We start from the raw sequence: 17,784 nt of genomic DNA on the forward strand, positions 1-17,784 counted from the left end.
TGCCGGGCCGTGCCTAGCAGGCCTGGTGCCGGCAGTCCGGAGGAGCTGCTGCCGGCGGCGGGGGCGGGAGTCGAGAGAGGGAGGTTCCTCCCTGCTGCTGCTTTATAACCTTAACACCTAACAGTGCACCTGACCCTCTTTTGACCAATTAAATGTGGGGTTAAAGTACTTGCAGGGAATGATTCTATTTGTCCAGAACTCAAAACAAGGAAGTTTCAGCCCAAACCAGGAAGTTCAGCCCAAACCGGGACATTCCCGTGTCGTTGCTGTTGCTTTTAAGGTATACAGTGATGGTTCTCTTTGGATCTTCCTTAAATCCCGGAAGTTAGGAGCTACAGACCCACGGCGCATGACAAGGTGACACTTTGATCCCTGCAGCAACCCGCGAGACTGAAACGTAGTAGCATTCCAGAGTTCACAGAGGAGTCCTGTAGCCTCCTGCCCTTACTGGTCTAAGTACACCAAATTGATAAAAATGGTTTTTCCAATCAATTTCTTTTCTCTTTCCAGAGGGAATGGGTTGTGCGTGTTTAGAGGCTGTGTATCTGGAGTTTTATCTTCACTACCTTGTTTTTTTAAATCTTTATTTGTAAACCTCCCAGCCTATAACATGCATGTCGGTACTGGGCAGTGATGGAACCGTTACCATCTCAGATACAACAGAGACGGGAAAATAAAGAACTGCCACTAGGTCAAGGCGTCAAGGGCTGTGTCTAATAGCTGTAGAGGGCAGCTATATGTAGATGTCTCCTCTCCTGACATAACCCACCGATGAGCTATTACGTTATGTAAGTCTATTGGTACTCACATATTTGGTAGTTTTGTAATTTTTCTTGGACTCATGTTTTGATTTAACAGGTTTTATGTGAATACTTTAAGGTTTCCAGCTAAACAAAAATATTATTTCAATGGCATATCAAAGAAAGAACAAAACATGGTGCTCCTATACCCAGTCACTGATAAGTGATTTGATAGTTGAGATTATCGTGTGCTTTCCAAAAAATGACAAGCGTTTGATTTTTTTGGCTGCCAGCTGTGAAATCTCAGAAAACCTGCTTTTTGAATAAAGAAGTTGGGTCTTTCAGAAAACCGTATGCCTTCCCAGTCTGAGTAACACCAGAGACTGAAGGATGGCAACATGCTGAGTTTCCTACCTGTTGGTGTAACCCAGAAAAATGCAAGCGCAGTGGAACTGAAATAAGAAGACTGAAATTTAAATAAAAAAACAACAACAATAAAATTGTAAGGATAGTTAAAAAGAGCTAAAAATACTTCTAGTGAAAAATTTTCAGGTAAATTCAACATTTTTCCTTTCCTGCTCTTAACTGAGTTATAGGATAGTAAGATGAGTGTAGGCAAACAAAATTAGTTGTTGAAAGAGTGACTAGAATGAAATATTTCCACTGAATAAAATTTTACTGAAGAACCATACATATAATTATTTTCATTTTTGTAGTTGAATATATTTGGAGTTTACGATTCAGTTATTGTCCTAGAATCACACAGAACTGTATCTACTCCCAATTAGATGATTTCTATAACTTACACGAAAAGAACTTCAGTAATAATTGTTTGATTCACATTCTGGTTTTGGCAAACAGAGAATAAAAGTTCACTTACATTTATGTTAGCAAGGCTTGAAGCACTGGTATTATTTGGAACGGAAGCATTTGAGAATAAATATAAAATATTTATAAATAGATAAACAGATAAAATAGGCAAGTTTCCTCTGAGATTAAAAGCATTTATTTTAGACTTTATTTCGTTTCATTTTCTTTTAACTAATTCTTATCCTAGTCAATATTTCTGAATATATTTGAATATAATGAAACGTGACCTAGACATACTGTCTGCTGGGATGCCTGAAGTATGAGATGCAGCCCTAGCCAAGAGCAGTGCTATCACGGTTCTCTAGCACGTCAGTATGTTAGTGAATGTAGTCAACTATGTATAGGTAGAGCAGCCTTGTTCGCAATCGTTAGTTTAATTTAACATCTTATTTTTCTTACAGGGGGATCCGGTTCCTCCAGATTCTTCGCATGCTTCATGTAGATCGACAGGGTGGCACCTGGCGACTGTTAGGATCTGTTGTTTTCATACATCGTCAGGTACTAGATCTTTAAAGATCCTCAGCATTTTGTTGACTTTAGTATATTCTTTTCATGCGCTTCAAATTGTAGTCTGGTTTAAATGAGTAGTTACTGGTGCCAGAGTTAAAATCCTTTACAAGTCCCTCATGTTTTTCTTCCTACTTTTAAAATCGGAACACTATTCTTTACTTCAGGTCAGCGTCTGACAGGGTATCATCATCAGTTTGGAAATTAACTATTGTACTCTTTGATGTTATCCTTCAATATATGTATCCTTCAATATAATTTCTTACATTTCGATATAATTTAATTGTATTTTTGAAATACTGTATTAAATGCAGTTATGTAGGTTGCCTTTCATATTGCAAAGACCATCCACTGTCTTCACAGAAGATATGTTCCTAGCTTGGTGGTTCTATGGAAAAACAAATACTAGTAAAAAAGTCTTGATAGAAGGCAATTATTTAAATAATTCTATTTTCTCTGCCTGAATTAGGAGTTTTCTAATCCATTCTATAAATACAAATACTATGTTATGTAAATGTGCAAGAAAAGTTAATTTTTCAAGAGTGTAGTCACAGAGGTAAACTTGGCTGCCAGTAATTACATGTCCATTAGAGCTTTGAAACAGTTATTCTGTATTCTGCTTGTTAAGTAGGAAAAGCTTAAATGTTTGAGTGATTTCTAGCTGAAGGCTTCTTTTGGGGGCTTCGTAGAATTTATTGATGAAAAGCCAACTTAGCTTTATGAACATAATAAAAAAACTTCTATCATTAGCCTTTAAATCTTCCGTGTCATACCAAATCGTGCAGGGCTAATACTGTGCTATGAATCTTTACATCAGACTTGCAAGAGTGATACTGTAATCTGCTTCTTATGAGTGTAGATTTGTTCTACACTCATATTGACAAATTTATAGGTTTCCATACAGACGTTTCATTTGCTATTTAGAAAACTGTTGTTCTGGGGTGGAGAATTGGAGGTACTTAATCCAAAATACTAATTTAGTATTAAAAGTTACTTTTCTTCCCTTTTTTATTCCTCCAGTACTGTGATAAGTTTTATGTTACACTGGCTATGCAGCATTGATGCACACCGAAGTAACCTAGTATAAATCCCACTTTCAACCTGAATGACTTTTAATGCTCCGTGTCTGTGTGATCTTCATTTATTATTGTCTTGTTGCCTGTATATCTAGCTAGGGTAGTGATGATATCCAAATACCCTTCCTCAACATTTACTAACATTACTGACCAGACACCTCTATGGTGTTGGACGAGAATTTTTTCCTAAGGGTGTTCAGAGTTTTATTAAGAATCTGAAAATACTCTCTCCAAAATATAATGCTTAAGTTTGAACTTATTTATGTTTGTGATATTTCAGTGATATAAATAGAAAAGTAAATTTATGAATAAATGCACTTGAAGTTCTGCTAATCCAAAGAGGTGATTATGACGATAGGGAAACAGATCTACAGATCTGTAGTGCTTGTCAAAGTAGATCACCCACTAAGACATTAATAAAAAAAAAAATCAGACACACAGTTCTGTATTGACACTGGACAAGTGTAGCTGAAACCCTGGTATGATACCAAATGGAAGGGAAAATGGAACCCTTATTCCTGTTCAGCCTCTTAAAGAAATTTTTTTGTTTAAAAACCAAAACAAACCCAAAATACCTCAGCTGCTTTTTCTTTATAGGCAGAGTACAAGGTGCTTATTTATTTGCCGAGTTTGTGATACCCTTTTGGAAAAAACAGGACCCTAAACCCTTAAACAATGTGAGAAAATAAATTCACGTCTTTGTGACCTGTGAAAATAAGAACTTGGATCTCTGTGGGCCCCAAAGAGCTTACTAAAGTTGTCACCAATGATTTCAACATGTTTTGGAATTTTACGTATAGCGTATTAGCTCACTCAGCCCTGATTTGGCTAGGATGCTCTTCTATTTTCAGCGGGTTGAGCTTATGCAAGCATTTCTTGCCAAAAGCAACAAAGTATGAGTCAATATCACATGTGGCGATGGAAAGACATGGAAAAATCATGCAGCTTACTGAAAAACTGAGTTAGCCAATCCAACTCCAACATGTAAGCCTCTCAGTTAGTGGTACTTATTGCTCATCCTGCTTTGTGAGGTCTTCTCTTGCTTTGAGGAGGGAGTTACTAATGAGCTGTGGATTTGAGGTTTTCTGGTATTTTTCCTAAGTGTTGAACTTTGGATTATATGGTCCTTATTGCATCTGAAAATATAAATCTAAGTTAAAAAAATGTGTCAAATCTCCCAATAGTCAAATTTACCTTTGTGCATATTTGTTCTTGGTTCTTGCTGTGTTCTTTGCATACGTGTATCTGAAAGTCCTCACTGAAAACAGTCCTTTGTATTAGGCAGCACTCTTTGTTCTTAAGCCCTTATCTATTAGATAATCATATAAATAAGAAGCTTTAAGGCCTCATTTCTGCAAAGTACTCCTTGCTTTGAGCTCATGTATCAATTCATACTATTTGACATTGGTAGACACCAATCTCTCCCTATTTCTTGAAGTACGCATTGTTTTAAAATCTGCCCTCTCTTAAATGCAGTGTGTATTAGATTGCTGCCATTGTTTTCAATAATTAAATATAGGCACGCAGTGCTCTGTTCCTCTTTATGTAATGTGCAGTGACATTTAGAATAGTCTAAGACAATTAATTTTCATCTGGGCTTTACTTTAAAAGAGTCCAATCTTTAGACGAGTAGGACTGGAGCTGAGGGGTGCCAAAAGTGAAATAATATTCTGTTGATATTTCAGTGACTTCGAAAAGATCTGTATAACACTTCTGAAAAGAACATTTTTCTGCACACTTCTCAAAAAGCTAGCACTTAACACAGAAGTATTGCAATTACCATCCACTCTTTAATTCTTTCCTCTGAGATAAAATTAAAAGAAAGCAGTGAGGGCCATTTCTCAATAACATGTAAAATGTATTAAAATCTAAGATGTCAGCAGCATGCCAAGTGTAACTAAAAGATTTCAGTTGATGTGGAAGGGAGTCACAAATTTACTAGATAGGAAACCTGAGTGCTATCTTTTTTTTTTATTGGTCTCTATTTCTGTTGTAGTTTTCCAGGGATCACTGAACTCAGTCTCAGGTGTTAAACAGTTTCGTCTTGCATTGAAAAAATATTGTTGTACTCAAACCAAATAGTTGTGAAAAATTAGAGAAATGCAAATAGCGAACTATAAATATAAACACAAGGAATTTTCAGAGCAATGAAGTCATATCTGCAAGTACACAGTGTACCATTTTCATTAGAGAAAAAGATGAGAAAAGAGTGGCGAGCAGCATAGAAATCTGAACTACTAAACCCCCAAGTTTTATTTCCTCTTTCAGCTACCTTGTTTAGCAAACAAGCCTGCAGAAAGTTAAGGCTTAGATTAAAAAACTAGCCTGTGGGCAAAACTGAATACTATCAAACTTCATTATTTAGGTCATTATTAAAAGATGAAAGAAAAAACACCTACTTTGCTTCATGCGGGAATTGCTTAAAATTCGCTGAACCTAGGTTTTAATCAGCGCTGTAGCAGAAGGAAGAGTATGTATAGTTCCTGCTGCTGAATGCAGTTACTAGCTATATTTTCACAGAAAGATCTTACAGGAAATGAAAAGAAAGAAATTTTAAAAATATCTGAAGGAAGTTTGATCGTAAAACCTGAACCTTACCTCACAAACAGTTTAAGAAACATGGGTAGAGTGTTACAGAAAAACTCTGTGGAAATCTGTCGTAATTTATAAGTAGAGGCAATCATTCCTGGACAGGTTTTCATTTTAAATTTATCTCATGTGAATATTTTAATTCCCGTGTCAGTTTGGATCCAATGAAAGAAAAAGTAACTCTGTCAAGAGTTTAAGGAAGGAGCCAGTGAAGATGGAATACAACAAAGTTGCATGATAAGAATGGCTAAATATTGCAAAGAAAATAGAGGAATAATATATGTTAAGTGTTGGGGCATTGCAGACATTAAGGAACTGAAATAAACCATTTTCCCTCGTAACTAGGTATTGTATTTTCCTGAGGGGCAAGTGAATATCTCATTTCATTATGATGTAGCATTGCTTTTTATAAGCTTTACGCATTTTTGCATCTGTGACACCACACAATTTGGCTTGTTTAAATGTGTGAGCTCTTTTTTCCTGAAGACGGTAACAATCCTGTATCCATCACATCAGTTCTGATGCAACTTTCCTATCCAAGATTCTATAGAGAAACTGCTGCATTCACAAGGACTCTATCCTGCCCTAACAAAAGTCCCTTGTAATAAACTGGCCGAGCCTCAAACAGTCTCTGTTCTTCAGGACTGAAGTAGAGGTTACACCTACCCAACTTCTTTTATCTTAGGATTTTATTTTATCTAAACATGAAACTGTAAAGTCATCAGTATTCAGTCTTAAACAATCTAAATACCAGACACACAAGTTCATTTCTTACATATGGTTGCAATCACAAGATATGGTTGTTAGTTCTTAACTGGTTTTCTAGCTTACAGTTCATAAACTGCACTTCTAAATCTGTTTTACTATTTTTAAAATGTACTAACATTTGGTGTTTCGATGGACAGGTAAATGGAATGATTCCCGTTCACAAGACATACAACGAGAGAAATGCCCCACCCTACAATTACCTGCGCAGATGATCTTGTATAAATGATGGCTTCTTGAATTCTTTAGTCTGATATAGATAGAAAACAAGTCACTGAACTACCTGCTTTACTGGAATCAAATTTCATGCCTGGAGTATAATTTTTCTACTGTGATGCAAAAAAAACCCCTCCCCGTGTTTTACATTGATAGAATATATATGATGTAAACCTTACGTGCTGCTTTGCTTTCTTCTAATAGGAACTCATAACCACGTTGTACATTGGATTCTTGGGATTAATTTTTTCATCCTATTTTGTATATCTTGCTGAGAAGGATGCAGTTGATGAGTATGGAAAGACGGGTTTCTCCAGCTACGCTGATGCCCTTTGGTGGGGTGTGGTAAGTCTACAACAAAATGTATGTGCAAAATTAGTGCATTTTCTATTGAAGTTATGATCTTTTAAAAAAATCCAGCATTTCTTTCTCTGCAAAATATATTTCTATAGGGAAGCTTGACAATATTTTTTAAAGGATGGAAGAAAAAATATAATAAATGCAATAAAATAATTCTGGTATTAAAATTTATTGTGAAAACATGATACCAAGTCCTTAGCAAAGGATACTGAATATTTATAGATACAAGAAGCCCACACTGAAATCCACATTTCAAAGAGTATAAATACCCTCCAAAACCTATACCACATCTTTTAAACTCAGTTATGTGCAAGAGGTGTATAACTTTTAAAGTATGTTCTATCTATGGAAGTTGGGTTACTGACTAATTTTTTAAATGTTTTTGTGTAAATCTCAGTAATAATGCTGACCTTGATGCAGGTTACAGGTTCCTGTGGGTTTTTTTAATAATTACATGATTCACTGTAAAGGTAAATAGCTCCATCAAAAGCAGCTGGCAAAGCTTCACAAGTTCATCAGCTACTTTGGTTCTCAATCATCAGGCAGTGTCAGTGCAAATCTTTGGGGAAATTAAGACAAAAATATCATTAAGAGGGACCTGGGATTTCAAGAGCATTGTGGTAATTATTGAGCGGATGCCCCGAATCAGTTGAAAAAGAAATAGCTAGCTATGAACAGAGTAAGAGACAGATTGCTTCTACACTCCCTTCATACGGCTCGTCTCATTTTTCTCCCGGTAGCTCATGCATTCCTTCCTTATTAGCTGTTGCATGAACCATTTCTTCTTTTGTAGTCTCTTTTCCCCACTAAAGAACCTCATGTACTTTATGAGTTTGATGACTCCTTGTAAGAAACCCAAGATGACCCATCACATTAGTGTTAGTGACAGAAAAAAATGAGAGGACTAGAACAGATGCAGAGTCACCAACTTCCAGAGAGAAGAGTGATATTTCAAGATTTATTTGAAACACAATAAACTGGATTTGTTCTTAGGTGATAAACTTGAAAAATGCCAACAAACCAATTGTTTATCTGCATCCAAATAAACTAGTGAGTAAGTCTGGGACGGCAGACAAAAAGTTCCTAATAGATATTTGTTTCTAATCCTTAACTTAGATGCTGTGTAAACCTCTACTTCAATGAAGTATGCAGAAACATAGATTATATTATACGTAGCCTGAGTTACCGCTTTTTAAGCAGTTCAGTATAAAAATCTTTTAAACATTAAATTCCTGTCATTAGATTGTCAGGTATTAATTTCATTTGCAGAGTATCAACTATGGCTGTGCAAAACAGTACAATCCAGGAAGACTCTATTAAAAAAGAAAAATCCACTAAATGGCCAGAGGGAACTGATTATCTAATGTGCTGGGAAGAAATGAAACAGTGATTTAGCTCATACAACAATTGCTTATTAAAGTCCTCAATAGACATATGATAAAATTTTCAGAACACAAAACCTCGCGGTTATAGACACGAGATAAATCCTGGCTAGTGGAGGAAAAGAATGCATGACCCAGAAGTGCAGATTGTGCTATATCTTAAAAGCAAAAGTAAAAAATTAGGTTGTAATTGATGTTATGACAGATACCTTGTGTCTACTTTAAGAAAACAAACCAGCGCACAGGCTCACTTATTCTGCTATTACTCAAGCAACTTGGCTCAAATACCAGTGTTCAAATGACTGAACGCAGTGGAACGCAGCTACTGTGTCTGTTTTTACTAATGGTCTGGCTGAACAGTCTGCAAAGTACATCTAATTAAAAGTGGGGCTGCTTGTGGGAAGTTCAGCAGCATTAGGGGCTCCCGTAAAAAGTTAGTACTAGTTCTATGATAAACATCTCACCATTTTTTCTAGTATAGTAAAGTTCCAAAGAGGTGTGTAGTATCATGTGAATTAGAATGACACCAGTGAAAGAATTGGAAAGCATATAGTTTGTTAATGTGGAGGTCTTAATTTAATATGTAATCATCAAGGGATGGTGATTCATGTGTGCTCTGCATGGCGTCATATGCGTCACCAAGTGTTTCCTAGGTCTGTACCTGGGAGAGGCCAGGAGTGCCCAGGTTCAGACCTCTGTGGGAGGGAAGAAGAACCCCTTAGCAGACTGAGGGGAGCAGGGTACGGTGAAAACAAAAAAGGATATTCAACCATCAGTTTGGGAGCTAGCTATGGTTTACAGTTCTGCCTGTGCATATTCATGCCATGCATATTCCTGCATGTAATAACACTTCCATGTGAAACCAGTGTACTGTTTTTACCTTTCCTTCTGTTTTACTTTTTTAGCTCTAGTTATCCCAAGCTTGCTTTATGAGTTGTGTTGAGTGTTTAGATATGGATTACAAAATATTTTTAAATGCTAGAAACTACAGTCTTCATTTGAGTAAAGAATAAAAAATTAAGGTCACCAAGTTAGAATGTGTTTATACAATCATATTTTGTTAATATTTTGGACTCAAGGAATTTAAAAGGAGTTTAGTTACGAAGATCAACAGATAAGTTTAAAATGCATATTACTTTACCTTGTTGAGATAGATGACTTGGAATCTGTATTTAAAAGTGTACGTGTATGCCTTGCGAAGTGTTCAGTGGGTTTTGTTGTTGTTTCCCAAAACTTGTTTTGTGTAAGAGCAAAATAAAATCAGCTTTGTCTTTCTCTAGCTGTGTGAGGCACATGAAGAACACTGTTCAAATTGTTGTTGAAGCTTTTCAGACTTCTAGGCCTTGTCTGCATTAGTGAGTCACGGTGCAGGTGCAGTTCACAGCTGGGAACAGTGACAAAGGACAAAGTGAATCAGTTTCTTTTCAAATCTTCTGTAACATAGCAGCACAGATGTGGAGTTACTAGGGAGTGAAATTTGATTTCACTTTTGCCTTTCAAAACTGAACCATAGTAAAGGAATCCTGGTAGCAAGTATTTGAAAGTCTTATGTGTCTGACAAAAACCACAGAGCGTATTATGGGCAACATTTTGCTTTGAGTAGAAAGTGCAAGCTTGCTGAACTTGATACAAATGACCCAAAAGGTTTAAATACGAAGAAAAGGGAAAATAGAGGATGAATGAGAATTGGAATAAAATGCTAACTACATTCACCCACTCCAGTTAAATGCAAGGTTGTTTCACCTTGGTTTGCAAGCACACGGATTAAACTGCGAAGGCATATCAAAGGCATCTGCTCTTTTATATGAAGCCACTGTCAGAAGATACAGCATGTTAGAACACACGCAAAAATATTTTTAGCATCACTGTCAGTCTGCTAGAATTGCAACCCATGTCACATCAGTTTTTCTGTCTTTTCTGGATATTTTTTCTTGAGGAAAGAAGGACATGTAGGAGGCTTCTTTTCTGATGGTCCTTTCGTGCTCGTCGCTTGCTGTTGGTAATGCTTGTCAGTTTAGCTGCAAACCGAACTATTCTGTACCATTGAACTTGAGTTAAATAGTCTCTCCAGTAAGCCGGTGTTAACTGGCAGAGGTACTTGAGACCAGTTGCTCAGAATTTCTAGCAGTAAATTTCCATGCCAGAGGTAGCAGTTTGAACCCCTTTATATTTAATATGTTTTTTGAGGTGTGCAGTTCTGACTGTTCAAACTTCAGGACACGTGCTTATCTGAAAACATATGAGAAGCCCTGTTGACTTCTGCTAAACGAGAGTCCTGTTTTGGAGTGTACATACATGTTTTCAGAGCCTGTGTTAAGGTACATGCATACCAGCTGGACTGTGACATAGTGAATCTATGTTATGAAGGAGGTGTCATTTTCTGAAGCCTAGTTATTAAACATTCTCTGAGTAGCTAGAGAGCTAGCTCTTGGGTATGCAAGTAGAAAAGGATTCTGGTTGTGATTAAGAAATCCTGAGACTTACATTGTAATCCATTGCACTTCAATGCACTGATTTGTTACCAAGACGGAACCCTCTTAAGTCAGCTAGGGAGAAGCTTTCTGAGACATGTTCAGGCACCTGCAGGAATCTGTCAGCCAAATGCCTGCTGTAGAGATGGAAAATAATATTTTCTGTGGTTCCAGCTTTCATGCTGTCTTCCATAGTAACTCCAAGGCAGCTGAACGTTACTGAAGTTTGTTTTTAAGTTCTGAGTGCTGGAGCAATCAAAAACAAAAAACTCCCCAAAAAACCAAAACCACAGAAAACCAAGAAGCCTTTCATAAGAGAGAAGAGAGGAAAAGGAAGGAAAAATCCAAGACTTTAAGGGGTCATCTGGGTGCACTGTGGAGCTGAAGTACTGTTAAAGAAACACTGCTTTAACTTCCTCCACTGCCCGCTAACACATACTGCATTTCAAAGTTAATTTTGGGGGTCTGGGTTAATTCTGGGGGCTGGCAAGCTCATCTCTTTGTACCGCTACTAGTACACGGCACCTGAGTCACTTCATAGGCAAGCCACATAAAATCTGGACAAGCACCCATCCAGAGTGCCTGCTGAGAGCAGTCTGCAGTCCAGAATGACAATATTCATTAGAGGATACAGATACCGATAAAGCTGATACTTGCTCAGCAAGTGGCATGTTCATTACCAATAAACACAAGCCTGATTTTTTTTTCCCCCTGCAAATCTTCCTTGCAACTCTCTGTATAACTGCTCTGAGAGGAGGATATATATTCTTCCCATGCCTTTACTGCTGATAGTTTCTTCTGAAAAGCCTATTTTTGCATAATATCTAAGTATTTGTCAGCAACTCTTCTTGTAAAAGGAAGTATTTCCACATCCTGTTGTGTAGTCAGTGCAAATTTACATATTCTTTCAAGCCTGCTTTTGCTGTATGTCTCCTACCATTCAAGGCGAAATGAAGAGAGTGGGACCAGGTTTAGGGCTGGTGCTCCCAAATAGAATACATTTTTTCTATTTAAAGCTCTCCGTGGTGGTTGGCATTGGTGATGGAATTCTTCATTTCCTTACCAGAAGCTCACACTTCTCAAGGCACAAGTCATCTTTCCTATACCATTTTATGGCAGTGTCAGGGCTCTGAGTATACTAAAAAGCCTCATGGCTCTGACCTGACACAACTGGGGCCACCCCCAACATCCACAGCCCAGGGTCTCTCGTTAGGCTCAGCCTTGGGTACTTATTTCCTGCCTGAGTTGTGCTGGAGGAGAGCTGGTCTCCAGCTCAGCCATGATCTGGAGCTCAGCCTGTGGGCTGACTTCCACACTTGACCTCAGACTTACCACCTTGGTATTGCCATATGATTTAGACTGTGTATGGGTTGTGGCCACTGGCTGTGAGTCTGTCCTGGTGTGAGGCTGGGCCCAGAGGTGGCAAGGCCCCTGTCCAGCCAGCTGTGGGATTCTCTTGGCTTGCCTTGGGACCACCTTCTGTTGGGAAGCAGCTGGTCCTTCTTACAGGACAAACCCTTCTGACGGACCAGCCTTCATCTGGACTCTGGTCCTTCCACAGCACCAACCCTTCACTGACCACTGGGCTCCAAATTAATTCTCTTCCAGCCTAGTGGGTCTCATCAGGAACAGCCCAAAACCTCTGTCCTGCTCAGACCTTCCTTGCCTCAGGCTTTCAGGCACTCCCACAGTGATTTAGCCCCTACTGATGCCCAGACCATGTGTGAGGACGTGACTTACTGAGAGGTGAGGCTGTTGTCATGGCCCTGCGGGCACCACCTGGCCTAATGACCCTGTCCAGCATCACCTGTGGCTTCCACCCACACCGAGGGGCTCTATCTGGGCTCAGCACTCTGCTGGAGGAGAGGTGGCTTCTAGCTCAGCTGCAGCTGTTTGGTTGTGGAGTCCCTTGATGCTGGCTTCAACCAGTAGGCTGATAGCTTAGCTTTGCTGAGGTGCTGGGGACCCGTGTGCTGAGCACTGGGCCTGATCTGAACCCTGACCTGTGGGTGGGCTTCCTGGCTTGATGTTGGACCTGCCTCGTTGCTCTGATATTGCCTTATAATCTGGACCCTTGATTGGTCCTGGCTGCTCTCTTTTGCATCTGTTTTGTAAAATGTGGACGGGGTCTTGACCAGCTATATTATCTCCCTTGACTCTGGACTCTGTGCCTCTCAGGGAGTACCTGGCCTTTGCTGCACCTCAACAAGGAGTGAGCACCTTGTGGCATAAACAAAATTTTGAGGGGCAAAGAGCTGTATTTCAGTGGGAGGGTGGGGGTGGGGTGGGTTGAAGCTGAGCTCAGCTCAGCTGTATTTGGCTTAATGTCTATGTCTACTGACATATTTACTTTAGGAGATAACATGTTGTGGGATGGTTGTGTGTTCCTCCTCTTGATATGAGGGTCCAGCTGAGGTAGTGTTATTTCTGTTGCTTTTCCTTCCTGCTGGCACAGGATATAGCTCACGTTGTCCCAGCTAGAGTCTGAAGAGCTTGGCAGATACCTGCACGTTGGTTGTGTGCAAGTCAGGGCTTTCAGGGCTTTCTTCTCAACCTTGTGGAACTACATTTTAAAAGCAGAAAACCTACAAGCCTGTGGTTTCAAGCCCACAGGGCCAGTCTTTGCAGTTTTGTGAGGGTGGAAGCAGCGAACTACAATCTGCGACGACAGTCATTCTGGGGCCGCATTACCGGTGCATTTGAAACAGCGGCTGGTTGAGAATGCCTGCTGAAGAAGTAATAACCGGATAAACCTGCAGTGAGGTTGAGCACACTCCCGTGGTTTTCCTTACACACAAATCCAAACGCTGTTGATCTATGTGTATCTCCTGATGCTTCACTAGTTTTCTCTTTCTTATTTACTTTTTCTTGCTTTTGGAGAGGAAAGGTGCAGCATTGCACTGAACCAGTGGTTTGTTTCTGGCCTAGGTAACAGTCACAACAATTGGTTATGGAGACAAGGTTCCCCAGACGTGGATTGGGAAGACGATAGCTTCCTGTTTTTCAGTATTTGCTATATCTTTCTTCGCTCTGCCAGCGGTAAGTAGAACTTGGTCACTTTTAATAAAGTGTCTGTCTGACTTAGGCTCCCAGTTATTGCCTTTGATAGGAAATAACAGGGTTGGATGTTGCTTCAGAATGTGCTTGCAGACATGCTCAAGAGTGTGTGTCTGTGCACGCTCGCACGCCAATGAAACTGCTGTATCTTTACTGCAGCTGGTTTTGGACAGATCTGTCCTAGAAAGGAGGTAAGAATAATTTTCCCTACTCTAAGAACTGAAGCTATTCTGTCAGGTAGAGAGAGGTTTTTATCAGCATATCAGTTCCAAAGTGAGAATTCTTTCATTTCTGGTGGTTGGTGATTGTATAAGAAAAATTTGGCACCCTGGAATGAGGGTACTGCATGTGCTTTACATGGTGCTGTAAAGCATCCTTGGGCTTTTTGGACCTTCAAATAACTGAATGGGGTGAAAATAAAGGTGACAACATCAAAACAATTAGAAAGGACAAAGTATTTCTTCAGTGACTGTAAATTTTAACAGAATTGCTGAAACTATGCAGTATATATTTATCTTTTTTTCTCGATTTGCCTGGAAAATCAAGCTGTGTTGTGGGGTCTTTTTGTGGCAAGGAATTAAAAATAAGTGCAAAGTAAATCTGTGTATCAGTCATGTGACTTTGGCATTTGCACCTCCCACCTTTGTGTAGGGTTGCACTTGAATATGACTGCCTCTGTGAATGGCTCTGACCAATGTTACCTGTAGATCACAGCAATAAACACATATCGTTTCTTGAAGTTACATGATGCCAATATCAACAGGTTCAATTTCAGATTTGTTTTTTTGGAATAGATAGAATTCTGTCACTGTAGACATTTGAAAATTTTGAACTTTTTCTAGGAAAGTCTTCTATAAAATGTCTGTTTATTTCCTATGCCAAGTATTTGGTTTAGGTCTGTGAAGCCATATTGGAGTCTGACTAGTAATTTTGGTTTTATTTAGGGTATTCTGGGATCTGGTTTTGCCCTGAAAGTACAGCAGAAGCAACGTCAGAAGCATTTCAACAGACAGATCCCAGCTGCTGCTTCTCTGATTCAGGTAAGGCCCCTAAGAGTAAAGTGCTTTGGAAAGTATTGGAGAGGGAATGTGGCGTAGGTGTAGAGTAGTGAGAATCACAGTTAGCAGACTTTGTGAAAATCTATTGTGTTTCACCACTCTGCCTTTTTGATCCACTTCAGTCACTAGAGATTATTAGATAATTGCATGTCTCCCCTCTTACGGGTAAGGCTTTACTAGCCTGATATTCATAGGCTTAATGACATTAACTGGATGCAATGAGTCTTTGGGAAAATAGCAAAACATAACAACAACAAAAAAACCCCTAACCAAACAGAAAAACCCCCACAAAACCAAAACTTTGTTATAATCTTTAATTTCTAATTTCTTTTTAATATTCCCTTAGATATTGTGCATCTGCCAGACCCTGCAGTGATGAAAGTGTACACGTGTACATACACCTCAGTTTAGAAAAATGTCCCAGAATAACATGCTATATGATAAAGAATGCAATAACAGCACAGTGTGCAAATACTAAAATGTGGGACACTGCAGAAAAAGGAAAACAACAGTACTCTGTGGTGCTTGTGGGGATTCGCTTTCTTGAGGGTTGTGTGGTTTTGTTGTTTTTTGATGGTTGGGGTTTTTGTTCTTGTTTTTTGGTTGGTTGTTTGGGATTTTTGTTAGGGTTTTTTTTTGTGGTGTTTTTTTTTTTTTACTGTGGGCAGGGTTAAACTCCAGCTCCTAGGAAGAATGCTATGAAGAGCGTACTTAAGATCCCAGTGTGCTGAGTATGTTTCCTGCTGGAAATGACACTCGCAGCAGTTACATACGGTGAAGAGTGTATTTTATTAGGCACAGTGGTGTGTGGTATAGCACTGCCACTGCAGTCAAAACCCTTTGCAGCATGTGTGCATTGGTTGAAGAATTTGTGGTCAGTTTGATTTGCAGCAAAATCTGGCTTACCTGTCGTCGAGACAAGGTGACAGCATATTCACTGAGACTATTGGTTTGGGGTTTTTTTTTATAGACTTTGTGGCGGTGCTATGCAGCAGAGAAATCCTACAGTTCTACAGCAACATGGAAGATCTACCTTACATCACCAGTGCAAAATCCCAAAAAACCACCAGCGCCATCTAGCCCTAGCCTGAGAAAACAGGTAACGGAGAGTTGACAGAGCTCTGTTCTGTTCGTGCTTTTCGTTTGATTGGGATAACTGGCAAATTTCTTCTGAATTGTCCAAAGTCTTTGAACAGCTAAAAGACAATTGTAGCAGGGCATCTGATTGTTTTTCTCATGCCACAGCAGGATTAGTTTAGTTTTCCTTAAAATATTCTACAGAATTAAGTGCAGTAGCCCTAGATCTCAGCTTCTCATCGGAAGGTTCCTGGAGCATCAGGCAAGCTAATGTCTGCCTCTTAGCTTTGTTTTGATGTGCGTGAGTAATGGACTCAGGTGAGACTAGAGCCAAAGGGTAGGTAAACCTAAAGTCTGGGAATAAATGCTGTGTTGTGAGAAGTAGTATTTGTATAGCTGGGTGGTGGCAGCATCGAGGAGGCAGACAGCACAGGCCAGGCAGTCCGTATGTGAGCAGCTGTCATGTTGGCCACTTCTAGTCAAAGGCAAAGACAGGTGGAGACCAGCCTTGCTTGGAAACAGTTAAATCCAAACGTCCCTTTTTCATTCTTATGGACCAATTCTAGGGTGTTTATTGGGTTGCCTCTTAGGCTTTTAAATCAGGGTAACTTCAGCTTTGGAAGCGGGGTTAAAGTTCTATCTTCTAATTCATCCTATTTGGTAAAAGGTAAAATTTTCTTTAGTTTAAAAGGCTGCGTAGTATCTAGCTCAAAATTCAAAGTCTATGGTTATGTATAATTAGAGCTTTAGCAAGATGTTACAGACAAGCTGTTTTTATACTCAAGTGAGTAGTATTTTGGGTGCCTTGAGTTTTGAACCCAATTTGAGGAAATTTTACCTGAGACCTGATTTCAGAATGTGCCAGGCATCTTCTCCCAACAATCAAATTCTTACCAGATTTCAGGTGATAATCCAGAATCAGCCTCTTCATAACAACCTTGGTTAATGTTTTCACTTTAACTGAATTTTGATTGTGTTTAAAAAAAACAAAGAAACAAAACACACAATCTCAAATAAATTTGCTGTATAGTGAAGTTCACAAGTGTACTTTTCTGGTTTTGATAGTATGTTCTGATACCGTCCCATTTCTACTACCACAGGCTAGAAGATACAAAAGAAAAGGGAAACTAGGCTGTAGTAATGGTTCTGCACCTGTCATAAATCCGGGAGAGAATGCCTTGTCTATTCCACAGATCACTTATGATCATGTTGATGAACAAGACGACAAAGACGTGTCTTTCTTCATCGGTGAACCAGGAGGTAATTTACTTTTCCTTATGTTCAGATTTGCATTTTTCAAGAGACAATGTTAAAGTGAACTGAATGGATGAAAAGAAATGTTCTGTGAAAAACTAATCAGTAAAGCAAGATGTCTCAAAACACGGACAATTATATAACAAAGATGGGGGACACAAATTGAAGAAAAATGTTAGATTTGTATGGTGTGAACATCAAAAAAGCTGTCTTTGTTTATCTAAGTTAGCTCAATGTTTGCTATATTGTTAATTCTACCTTTTTGAATTATCTCAGAAGTGGATGGAAAGGTGTTTCAGATCCACCCCGTCTTTAAACTTCACCTCACATATAGCCTGAAGGAAGGAAAATAAAACAGGAAA

General features: G+C 39.0%; 1 protein-coding gene across 1 annotated transcript in view; it reads left to right on the plus strand.

Moving 5' to 3' along the window:
* LOC104495810 (potassium voltage-gated channel subfamily KQT member 1-like) overlaps positions 1-17,428 on the plus strand; it is a gene marked incomplete at both ends in the record, with an annotated part of 19,583 nt that extends 2,155 nt beyond the window's left edge. The window contains 6 exons of the mRNA XM_010138830.1: positions 2,012-2,108; positions 6,968-7,108; positions 13,905-14,015; positions 14,978-15,073; positions 16,062-16,190; positions 17,269-17,428. Of these exons, the coding sequence (XP_010137132.1) occupies positions 2,012-2,108; positions 6,968-7,108; positions 13,905-14,015; positions 14,978-15,073; positions 16,062-16,190; positions 17,269-17,428 (734 nt within the window). The remainder of the gene's footprint in view (positions 1-2,011; positions 2,109-6,967; positions 7,109-13,904; positions 14,016-14,977; positions 15,074-16,061; positions 16,191-17,268) is intronic.
* Positions 17,429-17,784: the final 356 nt, after the last annotated feature.

Source organism: Buceros rhinoceros, unplaced genomic scaffold (genome assembly GCF_000710305.1).
Source record: "Buceros rhinoceros silvestris isolate BGI_N320 unplaced genomic scaffold, ASM71030v1 scaffold32490, whole genome shotgun sequence".
NCBI classification, from domain to species: Eukaryota; Metazoa; Chordata; class Aves; order Bucerotiformes; family Bucerotidae; genus Buceros; species Buceros rhinoceros.